General features: G+C 30.9%; 3 protein-coding genes across 5 annotated transcripts; all 3 read left to right on the top strand.

The window, feature by feature from the left end:
- The first annotated feature begins 2,282 nt into the window (after window positions 1-2,282).
- Window positions 2,283-6,405, top strand: LOC122503034 (pheromone-processing carboxypeptidase KEX1-like). Of its 3 annotated transcripts, XR_006301699.1 has the most exons (5): window positions 2,283-2,428; window positions 3,183-3,994; window positions 4,281-4,943; window positions 5,386-6,027; window positions 6,148-6,405. XR_006301699.1 is itself a non-coding variant. In XM_043613438.1 (2 exons), exons 1-2 carry the CDS (start codon window positions 2,411-2,413, stop codon window positions 3,654-3,656), a joined length of 492 nt encoding a protein of 163 aa, XP_043469373.1. In that variant the 5' UTR covers window positions 2,283-2,410; the 3' UTR covers window positions 3,657-4,035. The 3 variants fall into 3 exon arrangements, 1 of the variants encoding a protein (XP_043469373.1); XR_006301700.1 differs by lacking the exons at window positions 5,386-6,027; window positions 6,148-6,405 and having other exon boundaries at window positions 4,281-5,167; XM_043613438.1 differs by lacking the exons at window positions 4,281-4,943; window positions 5,386-6,027; window positions 6,148-6,405 and having other exon boundaries at window positions 3,183-4,035.
- Window positions 6,406-8,022: 1,617 nt separating this feature from the next.
- LOC122503004 lies at window positions 8,023-11,333 on the top strand. The gene is made up of 5 exons (XM_043613385.1): window positions 8,023-8,301; window positions 8,552-8,700; window positions 8,996-10,058; window positions 10,327-11,080; window positions 11,236-11,333. The coding sequence occupies exons 1-5, from the start codon at window positions 8,023-8,025 to the stop codon at window positions 11,331-11,333; spliced, it is 2,343 nt and encodes a 780-aa protein (XP_043469320.1).
- Window positions 11,334-11,884: 551 nt separating this feature from the next.
- LOC122503035 (histone H3-like) lies at window positions 11,885-12,582 on the top strand. The gene has a single exon (XM_043613440.1). It carries the CDS (start codon window positions 12,171-12,173, stop codon window positions 12,579-12,581), a length of 411 nt encoding a protein of 136 aa, XP_043469375.1. The 5' UTR covers window positions 11,885-12,170; the 3' UTR covers window position 12,582.
- Window positions 12,583-12,792: the final 210 nt, after the last annotated feature.

Genomic DNA, 12,792 nt, shown 5'->3' with positions numbered 1-12,792 from the left:
GACGATGATGACGATGATGATGATGACGCTAATAATGGTAATGTTGACAATTCAAAAGATGAACTAAAGGTTTGATTAATGTTCATTGGTTCAATAACTTGAAAAAAAGAATAATTTTCTTTCGACAAATTCTCAAGAAAATAATAATTTGGCCAATATTGGATATTTTTTATTATAAATTCTTTTAAAATTTCTTTCAATTCTTTTGAAAATTTTTGAGAGACACCATGTAAACCAATAAGTACACCAAAAGTTGACTTAAATAATTGCGATTGTTTCGTTAGAGGATTATCTAATATTTCTATTAATGTATCTGGAGTTATAAAACCATGAGTAATTACATCATGTTTCTTTAAAAATTGAGTCATTTCTTTATTAATTTGTTTTTCTAAAAAACTTTTACTTCCCAATTCTTCTACATTTAATTTTTTTAAAATTAAAAATTTTGGAAATTTATCAATGGAATTTTTTCATTCAAGTTGCATTAGAAAGATAATGTTTCGCTTGAAAAATGGTTATTGGGTCATTGACACGTTAAAATTAAATTTTCAACATGAAAAAAATACTTGAAAAAAAAAGAAAAGAAAAAATTTTTGAAAAAAAAAATTTTTTAATTTCTCTTTTCTTTTTTTTTAATTATAAAAATTTATAATTTTAACGCTTGTCAATGAAATTAAAAAAAAAAAAGGAAAGAGAAATTAAAAAATTTTTTCTTTTTTTTTTTTCAAGTATTTTTTTCATGTTGAAAATTTAATTTTAACGTGTCAATGACCCAATAACCATTTTTCAAGCGAAACATTATCTTTCTAATGCAACTTGAATGAAAAAATTCCATTGATAAATTTCCAAAATTTTTAATTTAAAAAAAAAAAATTAAATATAAAAAAAATTTTTTTTCCTATTCTTTTTTTTTTTATTAATAATGATAATAAAAATTTTTAATCTTTTTTTCCCTTCTTTTTTGTTTTTTTTTTTAATTTTTTTTTGAAACAAATATAGGTTTTTTGCAGATTTGTATAGAGCGAATTTAAAATATTCGCTAAATTTCAACATCAAGAGTAAAAAAAAAAAAGTAAAAGAAATTATCCGTTTGATCAAAAGAAATTATAATGATGGGGAATCGGGAATTATTTATTGTGGGACAATTGAAGATACCGAATATTACAAAGAATTACTAAGAATGAATGAAATTTCTTGTGAACGGTACCATGCAAAATTGTCGAAACAAGACAAGAATGAGATTTTCCTTCGATGGAAGGAGAATCGTATTCAGGTTTTGTGCGCGACAATAGCATTAGGTATGGGTATTGATAAATCAGACACCCGATGTGTCATCAACACCACAGTTTCCAATTCTCTGGCAAATTATTGCCAAGAGACGGGAAGAGTTGGTCGCGACAACATTCCGGGTGATTGCATTTTATTTTACCACTACAAGGATATCTTTGCAAAAATGAAGTTATTCATTAGTGATGGCTCGTATACTCAGGAAATGAAAGAAAAATATATAAAAGAAATGCTGTTATTACTAGGATACTGTGAAAATCAACAGCAATGTCGATATAAATTTATAATTAAACATTTTGATCCTCTTGCAGAAAAATCTTTGGATCCAAATTGGCAATGTCGTAACTGTGATATTTGCAGAAATATATTTCTTGCACATAAACACCGTATTGACATTTCTAAGCTTGCAACAGACATGAAAAGTTTAATTATAAATTTGGAAAACACAAATGTTCCTAGAAATAAGAGACTTAACATCAACGATTTTGTACCTTTTCTTTTGGGGAAGACGACAACGACAAACAGACTGCCGCACTTTTATCAAAATGAAAATTTCGGATGTCTCACCTCTTGGAAAGATGGACAAATTTGGCGATTATTTGCCAATCTATTGGGTTTAGGTGTCTTATCATTAGATTTTTCACCAGACCCAATGAAAAGAAATTCGATCAATAAAAATCATTCAGTGATGATCACTGCAGCAAATCATCACAATGCTCAACCTCCCGTGTTGGTCGAGCAAAGTCATATTGCCAATGTCACCCGGGCAGTTACCATCGCAGACGATCCTCCTCAACAACAACCGCAACAACAACAGCAGCAGCAACAACAACAACAACAACAGCCGCAAATTGTTGAGGAGGATAATATTCCAAATGGAGGTCGTTTAGAGGCAAGTATTTTTAAAAATTTAAATTTAAAACAAAATTTGTTGGAAAGAAATGAAAAAAAAAAATTGATTAATTCATTTCAATTAATTTCAAACTTGATTTTTAATCTTTTCTTTGTTTGCTTGTTTTTTTTGTTTCAGATCCATTTTATTCTAACAAAGAACGAGTTGGAATACTTTAAAAAGAAAACTCCAAAAGTTCTAAGTAGCTTATGCTACAAGGAACTATCTGCGATGGGTTCAGTATTGTCGGTAAATAAGTACAATGAGCAAACCAATGCTGTACGCAATTGATTACATTATTCACACATTATCTTGTGTTTTTTCTTTCTTCTTTTTACACTTTTTAACATTTCTCTTAATCTATTTTATTCTCTTTCTCTCTCTCTCTTATTATTTTGAATATTCTATTTCTGTGTGTGCGTTCATTTCCATATGCCTAGACTAATTATTGTGTTTTTAAAAAAGGAAAACTTACTTTTTGAAATGAAAACAAGAATAAAAAAGTTTTGTTTATATAAAAAAGTGTTTAGCTCAGAATATACATTATAAATTACATAGAGTAATAAAAAAATTGAAACCTTACGAAAAATGTAAAATTTTTAAAATTGAAAAAAAAGAAAAAAAAATTTAATCATTTCTCTTTTTTCTTTGTTACCGAGAGTAAATTAAAGGGCAAAAGTAAAAAAGGGTACCTTTCTTTCATTACTGTTGTTTTTGACTTTTTTGGAAATGATTATTATTAACAATATAAACTTGTAAAATATGCCATGATGAGCGCACAAATGATGAGGGCAAAAGTAAAAAAGGGTTACCTTTCATTTCGCTCACGTTTAAAGAAATTAAAATAAAATTAACTATATATAAAATATTTGACATTATGAATTTTATTGTCTATTGATTTTTCTCTCTTCTTTCTCTCTCTTTCTTACTCTTACTCTTACTCTTTTTAATCTTCAATTCCAATTCTTTTTTTAATTTCACCATTTTTTTTTCTTCATTTCAGAAATTCTATTCCTTCTATCTTCAAAAATTGGTGCCAAAAAGTCCAATAAAAGGAGAAGGAGATGAGATTGCGGGGCCATCGACGGACAAAAAACGCAAGACGGAAACTGACAGTGACAATGACATACACAGAAAAAAAATTAAAATGACAAAAAACAATATTATTCATGACGACAGTGACGATACTGACACAGACAACAAAAACATTAGAATCAAACAAAAAAACGAGACTGACGACGACAGTGATGACAGTTATTTTACCGAAATTAACGACACTGACACTACTACAGACGAGGAACACATTTTTAAACACAAGCACACACACAAAGACAGTGACGACAGTGACGACGACGATGACAATACCGATGATGAGAAAAAATTCGACTATTACGACAAAATCGACTTGAAAAAATTTACTGCCAGCTTGGATGAAGGTGTCGACTTTTTTTTAAAAATGGAGTCCGATTTCCAATGAAAAATTTCAATAAGAAAATTAACATCATCAAGAAGAGAAGGAAGGTGAGAAACGAAGCGTACTTCAAGAAGAACGCGAGGATATTTGAGCCCGGGGAAATTTTGAAAATATTCAATTATTTCCTCATGGAGAATGAGGTAAAAATATCCAAGCCACACCTCACTGCCCTCTCTCGCGTAAGTTGAAATTTTTTTCCTTTTTTCTTCTTCTCTTTTTATTTACAAGAATTGGTGCCAAATAGCCCATATAAAGTAAAGAAGAAAAGCAATTTGCGGGGCCATCGACCACACAGACGACGAACAGAAAACGCAAGAGAAATGACAATGGCATGAACAAAAGTAAAATTAATTTATTAATTTATTATATTCTTTAATTATTTGCTTTTTTCATTTTTCAATATTCATTTAGTGCTTTTTCTTTTTTAATATTATTCCTATTCTCCATCTTATATTTTTAATTTTAATCTTATTTTTATTCTTATTCTTATTTTTACTCTTATTTCTATTTTTATTTTTACTTTTATTTTTACTTTTATTTTTACTCTTATTCTTACTCTTACTCTCTTTAATCTTCCATTCTAATTTTCCTTTTTAAATTTCACAATTTCTTGTTTTTTAATTTCAGAAATTCTATTCCTTCTATCTCCAAAAATTGGTGCCAAAAAGCCCAATGAAAGGAGAAGGAGATGAAATTGCGGGGCCATCGACGGACAGAAAACGGAAGACAGACAATGACAGTGACAATGACAGTGACAGAAAAAAAATTAAAATAAAAAAAAATAATATTATTGACGATGACACGGACGACACTGACACAGACACAGAAAACAAACACATTAAAATCGCACACAAAGACACAACTGACGACGACAGTGATGACAGTTTCTTCACAGAAATCGACGACAGTGACTCTACCACAGATGACGAACAAGTTTAAAAAAAAAAAACCAGACGTGACAGTGATAGTGACAGTAACGACGATGACGATACTGACATTACCGAAGAAGACGAAAAAATCGATTTTTATGACAAAAACGATTTGAAAAAATTTACATCCAGACTTGTGGAGGGTGTCGATTTTTATTATTCGGAAGAAATTCGTTTTCCAATGGAAATGTTACATAAAAAAACGAACAAGATGGAGAAGAGAAGGAAGGTGAAAAGTGATGCATACGTCAGGAAGAACGCGAGGATATTTGAGCCCGGGGAAATTTTGAAAATATTCAATTATTTCCTCATGGAGAATGAGGTGAAAATATCGAAACCACACCTCACTGCCCTCTCTCGCGTAAGTTGAAATTTTTTTCCTTTTTTCTTCTTCTCTTTTTATTTACAAGAATTGGTGCCAAATAGCCCATATAAAGTAAAGAAGAAGAGCAATTTGCGGGGCCATCGACCACACAGACGACGAACAGAAAACGCAAGAGAAATGACAATGACATGAACAAAAGTAAAATTAATTTATTAATTTATTATATTCTTTAATTATTTGCTTTTTTCATTTTTCAATATTCATTTAGTGCTTTTTCTTTTTTAATATTATTCCTATTCTCCATCTTATATTTTTAATTTTAATCTTATTTTTATTCTTATTCTTATTTTTACTCTTATTTCTATTTTTATTTTTACTTTTATTTTTACTCTTATTCTTATTCTTACTCTTACTCTCTTTAATCTTCAATTCTAATTTTCTTTTTTAAATTTCACAATTTCTTGTTTTTTAATTTCAGAAATTCTATTCCTTCTATCTCCAAAAATTGGTGCCAAAAAGCTCAATGAAAGGAGAAGGAGATGAAATTGCGGGGCCATCGACGGACAGAAAACGGAAGACAGACAATGACAGTGACAATGACATACACAGAAAAAAAATTAAAATGACAAAAAACAATATTATTGATGACGACAGTGACGATACTGACACAGACAACAAAAACATTAGAATCAAACAAAAAGACGAGACTGACGACGACAGTGATGACAGTTATTTTACCGCAATTAACGACACTGACATTACTACAGACGACGAACACATTTTTAAACACAAACACACACACAAAGACAGTGACGACGACGATGACAATACCGATGATGAGAAAAAATTCGACTATTACGACAAAAACGACTTGAAAAAATTTACTGCCAGCTTGGTTGAAGGTGTCCACTTTTTTTTTTAAAATGGAGTCCGATTTCCAATGAAACATTTCAATAAGAAAATGAACATCATCAAGAAGAGAAGGAAGGTGAGAAACGAAGCGAACATCAAGAAGAACGCGAGGATATTTGAGCCCGGGGAAATTTTGAAAATCTTTAAATATTTCCTCATGGAGAATGAGGTAAAAATATCGAAACCACACCTCACTGTCCTCTCTTCCGTAAGTTTAAATTTTTTCTTTTTTCTTCTTCTTCTTCTTTTTCTTTTTAATTACATTTAATTGAAATTGATGAAAAGATTTATAAAAATTATTTTTTTTCTTCTTTTTTTCATGTTTCAGCTATTGGAAAATCGGACCATCAAGTCGATAAAGTCGTTTTTGTCTGGTCGTTTGAAAAAACATTATCAAACATTAATTAACGATTCAAAATTAAAGAAAGGAGAGAAAAAAAAGTTTATTTGTAATGTTTGAAAAAATTTTTTATTTCTCACTTGTTTTTCACCTTCTTTTCCAGGTGCATCTTTTCATCACTAGAAACGAGATGGAATATTTCAAGGCAAACTCTCCAAAAGTTTTAAGTAGCTTATGCTACAAAGATCTGTCTGCGATGGGTGCAGCATTGTCCGTAGATGAGTTCAATGTTCAAACCTATGTTGTACGCAATCATCGTAAATTGTGTACACTATCAAAGGTGCTTCCAGAAACAATGGAAGAATACGAACAATGCTACTCCAATAACCCTCAAAGCACGCTTCAACCTTATGATGGTTCATTATTAAATGTAACTCGTCGTTATAAAGCTATGAGCATTATTGGACAACGGCCGCAACAACCACAACTATCACGGCTTCCACTAGCAATTACTGTTGCTGCATCAACAGCGGTTGGATGATTACCACCAGCATCAGGATCTGCAGAAGCATCAGCATCTGCAGAAGCATCAACATCTGCAAAAGCATCAACATCAGGGTCTATAGCACCATCTATTGTTCGAGTACCAATAGCAATTCCATCTGCTATGCAGCCCTTTGTTGTACTCGAACGTGTGCCAATTGCTGGTCCCTCTCGTTCTCGTCATCAGCAGCAAAATAAAAGTGAAAAGGTTTCTCCTGAACGTCGGAGAATTTTACAATTCTCCAATGATGACAGTGATAGTAGCGATTAATGATGACAAAAACAATGACGAGTAGTGGAGTGTGATTTGTGGTTTATTAAAAATAATATTATAAACTATTTAAAAAGTGAACAATCTTTTTTGTAAATATGTGGTAGAATCCTATCGTATCGTGACACGATACCGACACGATACCTTTGCTTCGTGACGGTCCCTGATAAAAAGTAAACACGAAGATGACACAATAAATTATTGTGTACAAATAAGTTGGTTGTTTAGTTGCTTGATTTAGTTGGCTTACTTGGATAGTTTATTTTATTAATTAGTTGATTAATTAGTATAGTTAGTTTAGTTGGTTTAGTAAATTTTGTAAATCCTTGAATGTTGCAATTTCAAAAAGCGGGTGTTTGGGAAATTTGAAATTTTAACACGTTTCAATTAAACCCATGATCCATTTTTCAATTAAAACATTGGCCTTCATTTTGAAATTTAAATGAAAAAATTCCTTGGACAAATTTGTAAATATTTTGAAATTAAAAAAAAAAGGAAAATTTTTTTTCTTTCCTCCTTTCCTTCTTTCTTTCTTTTTGTTTTTTATGATGAATTTTTTGTTTCAATTTAAAAAATTGAAACATTACGAACAATGTAAAATTAAAAAAAAAAAAAGTTAAAACAAAAGAGTGTAAAAAAGGAAAGGTGCACTTTTTTACTTTTGCCCTTTAATTTACTCTCATGAATAAAAAAAAGAGAGATGATTAAATTTTTCCTTTTTTTTAGAAATGATTATTATCAACAATATAAATTTGTAAAATATACCATGATGAGCGCGCAAAAGTAAAAAAAATTTACCTTTCATTTCGCTCACGTTCAATGAAAAAAAAAATCAATTTATAAAATATTTGACATAATCAATTTTATTGTCAATTTATCTTTCTCTCTTTTTTCTTTTCTTTCCTTCTTTCCTTCTTTTTCAGCCAGTTTCTTTTTAATTATCTTTAATTGTTAATTCTTCAATTGCAACATTTAATTTTAAAAATTTTGAAATGTCTAAAAAATTTTTTCTTCTTTTATTTTTAGTATAAGCAGCAAGTAAAATCGCAATGGCGCAACAATTGTGGATTCAGAAATTGAAAAACAAATTCCACTTGAATAAATTTAGAGGGCCCCAAGTGGAAATCATTACCAATATTTCAAATGGTAATGATGGACTATATGTCATGCCAACGGGAGGTGGCAGATCATTATGTTTTCAATTTCCCACATACCTGGAGAATTATGATGACAATGGTGCTCATACTACTAATAAACGTACAGCAATCATAATTTCTCTATTACTTGCTCTTATAGAAGATCAAGATAATTATCTACAAAAGTTGCACGTAAGTAATTATATTTTTATAAAAAGTTTAAAAAATCATTTCTTCCATTTTAAATATTAATTTGTTTCCTCAAATTGTAATAGTCTACATTTTTACAACGGAGGATAAAATCAACGAAATTGATTTTATATTTATAACGCCAGAGAAATTATTCAATAATCAAAAAGTGTTGGATCAATTGCGGAAGGCATATGACTGGGGAAAATTATCGCGTGTAATTATTGATGAAATCCATTGCATGTTGGGTTAGGGATGTACATTCAGAGATTCTTATGTCAGTTTACAATATTTAAAAACGTATTTTTCTCGAATCCAAATTTGCGGCTTTTCAGCAACAATCACACGTGATGAAATTCCCATTTTACAAACAACATTGGAACTCGACCAAAATTGCATGGTGTAAGTTTTTTTTTGATAACTTTTCTTTCTTTTTTTTTTAATTGAAGGAAAAATGAAGGAAATAAAGTAGAAAATATCTAAAAAATGTAATTTTAGCCTATATTGGTTCATTTTAAATGTCATTAATTATTTCATATCATTTTTCAATAAATTCCTTGGATAAATTTCCGAAATTTTTAATTTTGAAAAAAAAATGAAAGAAAAAAGAATGTTTTTTTCTCATCCTTCTTTTTTATTAATAATAATAATAAAAAATTTTAATTTTTTTTTTTAATTTTTTTGTAAATGAATATAGGTTGTTTGCAGATTTGTATAGGGCGAATTTAAAATATTCGCTAAATTTCAACATCAAGAGCAAAGAAAAGAGGGGAGGAGAAATTATCCGTTTGATGAGAACAAAATATAATGATGGGGAATCGGGTATCATTCATTGTGGGAAGATTGAAGATACCGAACTATACTGTAAATTACTAAGGGATAATGGCTATTCGTGCGAACGGTACCATGCAAAATTGTCGAAACAAGACAAGAATGAGATTTTTCTTCAGTTGAAGGAGAATCGTATTCAGGTTTTGTGCGCGACAATAGCATTAGGTATGGGTATTGATAAATCAGACACCCGATTTGTCATCAACACCACCGTTTCCAATTCTCTGGCAAATTATTGCCAAGAGACGGGAAGAGTTGGTCGCGATAACATTCCGGGTGATTGCATTTTATTTTACCACTACGAGGATATCTTTACAAAAATGAAATTATTCATTGGTGTTTACACGTATAGTCGGGAAATTAAAGATAAATATATAAAAGAAATGCTGTTATTACTAGGATACTGTGAAAATCAACAGCAATGTCGATATAAATTTATAATTAAACATTTTGATCCTCTTGCAGAAAAATCCTTGGATCCAAATTGGCAATGTCATAACTGTGATATTTGCAAAAAAATATTTCTTGCAGATAAACACCGTATTGACGTTTCTAAGCTTGCGACAGAGATGAAAAGTTTAATTATAAATTTAGAAAACACAAATGTTCCTAGAAATAATAGACTTAACATCAACGGTTTTGTACCTTTTCTTTTGGGGAAGACGACAACGACAAATAGACTGCCGCACTTTTGTCAAAATGTAAATTTCGGATGCCTGACCTCTTGGAAAGATGGACAAATTTGGCGATTATTTGCCACTCTATTGGGTAATGGTGTCTTATCATTAGATTTTTCACCAAATCCAATGGAAAGAAATTCGATCAATACAGATCATTCAGTGATGATCACTGCAGCAAATAATCACCATGCTCAACCTCCCGTGTTGGTCGAGCAACAACAAGGTCATTATGCCAATGTCACCCATGCCGTTACCATCGCAGACGATCCTCCTCAACAACAACAACAGCCGCAGCAGCAACAACAACAACCGCAGCAGCAGCAACAACAACAGCTGCCAATTGTTGAGGAGGATAATATTCCAAACAGAGTTCCTTTAGAGGCAAGTATTTTTAAAAATTTAAATTTAAAAAAAAATTTGTTGAAAAGAAATAAAAAAAAAATTGATTAATTAATTTCAATTAATTTCAAACTTGATTTTTAATCTTTTCTTTGTTTGTTTGTTTTTTTTGTTTCAGATCCATTTTATTCTAACAAAAAACGAGTTGGATTACTTTAAAAAGAAAACTCCAAAAGTTCTAAGTAGCTTATGCTACAAGGAACTGTCTGCGATGGGTTCAGAATTGTCGGTAAATAAGTACAATGAGCAAACCAATGCTGTACGCAATCATCGTAGATTGCGTACATTAGCAAAGGTGTTGCCAGAAACCATGGAAGAATACCAACAATGCTGCTCCAATAATCCACAGAACACTATTCAGCCTTATGACAATGCATTATTGAATGTAACTCGTCAATACAAGGCTTTGAGCATTATTGGAGAACGGCCGCAACAACCACAACCACCAGAGGCCCCACCAGCAATTCCTGCTGCTGCTGCTGCTGCCACACCAATATTGGCTGAACAAACACTTACAACACCTACAGCACCTACAGCACCTCTAACGCTTACAACACTTACAACACCTACAACACCTACAACAGCAGCACCTACAACACCTTCAGCAACAGCAGCACCTACAACACCTACAACACTTTCAGCAACAGCAGCACCTACAACACCTACAACACCTGCAGCAGCAGCACCTGCAACAACTCGAGTACCAATAGCAATTCAATTTGCTATGCAGCTCTTTGTTGTACTCGAACGTCTGCCAATTGCTGGTCCCTCTCGTCCTCGTCATCAACCGGAAAGTGTTAAAAGTTTAAAAATTTGTCCTGGACGTCGGAGAATTTTAGAATTCTCCAATAGTGACGACAGTAGCGATGATAGTGATTGATGAAGAAAACAATTATGAGTAGTGGAGTGTGGTTTGTGGTTTTATAAAAATACTATTAAAAATTGTTTTAAAAAGTGAAAATTTTTTTTTTAATTTTTTTTTTAATTTTATCAAATTGAGTAAATCAAAATCAAAACCAAAATAAAGAAGATGATGAAGAAGAAGAATATGATGATGAAGAAGAAGATGGAGAAGAAAAAGATGATGATGATGAAGAAGAAGAAGAAGAAGAAGAACACCAATAAGTTTGCGGCACCCAAGGCGAGGAAGCCCGTGACAAAAAGTGTTGCCAAGAATTTTAAGTTAAATAAAATTCTTAGTCGATGGTTGAAAACAATCGGCCCTTTTCAGGGCCATCAATTTTTTTTTACGAAAGAATTTCTTTGTATCTCAAACATAAATATTTTTAATATTATTCAAGTCTAAAATAATTCATAGCTCATACGGCTATGGTTTTTTTTTTTTTTCAATGACTTAAAATTTCCTTTTAATATAAATTTTAAATTATTATTGAAATATTTATTTTCTGTTTACAGAAAAGTAGTACATCTGCATTTTTTTATTAGTTTACAAATATTTGGATTTCAGATTTCAAAGAATTAAATTTTTTAAAAGTAACCTTATTCACAATTATTTATAATTTTACTAAAACTATTTATAGAATTTAGAAAATTCTGCCAAAAAATTCATCTATAAATCTATTATGATTATTATTAATTATTATAAATGAATTGAAAAAATAATTTAAACGTAAAATTATTTGTTGGCCCTGAAAAGGGCAGATTGCTTTATTTTTTTTCATCATAATAATGTTTATCAAAATAATAATTATTTTTAATTTCTTTTTTAACGTAATGTAGGAGAACAAGCTCGGAATGATACTGAGGCGGTGAAAGTATTCAGTTTTATTAAATGTCTACTTTCACTCATCCCCTCCACCATTTGACCGACCAATCAGGCTGTTAGTTTCCCCTTCTCTCTGACTAATCGTTGCATGTGCTTCTGAAACGTATAAATATGTGCGTTTTTTCATTCGTAAGCATTATTATTCATTTCTCCCTTGTACTCGTCACGTCGAAGAAATGGCTCATGTGAAACAAACCGCCCGTAAATACACCGGTGGTATATCACCTAGGAAACAACTTGGTACCAACGATGTGAAGAAGAGCGCGCCTGCAACTGGTATTATGAAGAAGCCCCATAGCTGCACACCGGGAACAGTCGCTCTAAGTGATATTTTTCGACATCAGAATAGTACCCAAATCATTATTGACAAACTGCCCTTCCAACCTTTGATCCGTCAAATAATACAGTCTATTAAGACTGATATTCAATTTGACAACACTGCTTTGATGGCCCTCCAGTATGGAAGCGAGAACTACCTCGTAAGTCTTTATGAAAGAAGTATTTCTTTCGTCATCAACGAAAACAAAATCTCCATCATGACGAAGGACTTGGAAGTAACTCGTCGTATTTTTGGAGAATTTGTTTAATTATTATAAAAATATTTAAAAAGAAGAAAAAAAAATTATCAATCGGCCCTTTTCAGGGCCAAAAAATGTTTTTACGTGAGAATTATTTTTGAATTCTTATTCAAAAATATATATATATATATATATATATATTGGTATTTCTACAAACGAAGGCAAAAAAATTAATATATTTTTGGTTCTACATTTTTTTTACTTTCATGTTTTAAAGTTG

The sequence above is a fragment of the Leptopilina heterotoma genome, unplaced genomic scaffold (assembly GCF_015476425.1).
Source record: "Leptopilina heterotoma isolate Lh14 unplaced genomic scaffold, ASM1547642v1 Lhet_24, whole genome shotgun sequence".
Lineage (NCBI taxonomy): Eukaryota > Metazoa > Arthropoda > Insecta > Hymenoptera > Figitidae > Leptopilina > Leptopilina heterotoma.
The sequence above is the reverse complement of the archived record's forward strand: the minus strand, read 5'-3'. Positions and strand labels throughout refer to the sequence as shown.

Coding starts and splice junctions, on each gene's coding strand:
- LOC122503004 (XM_043613385.1), top strand. CDS start 8,023: ATGGCGCAACAATTGTGGATTCAGAAATTGAAAAACAAATTCCACTTG. Junction 8,302..8,551: donor ATTATCTACAAAAGTTGCAC/GTAAGTAATTAT, acceptor ATGTTGGGTTAG/GGATGTACATTCAGAGATTC. Junction 11,081..11,235: donor TGACGACAGTAGCGATGATA/GTGATTGATGAA, acceptor ACCAAAATAAAG/AAGATGATGAAGAAGAAGAA.
- LOC122503035 (XM_043613440.1), top strand. CDS start 12,171: ATGGCTCATGTGAAACAAACCGCCCGTAAATACACCGGTGGTATATCA.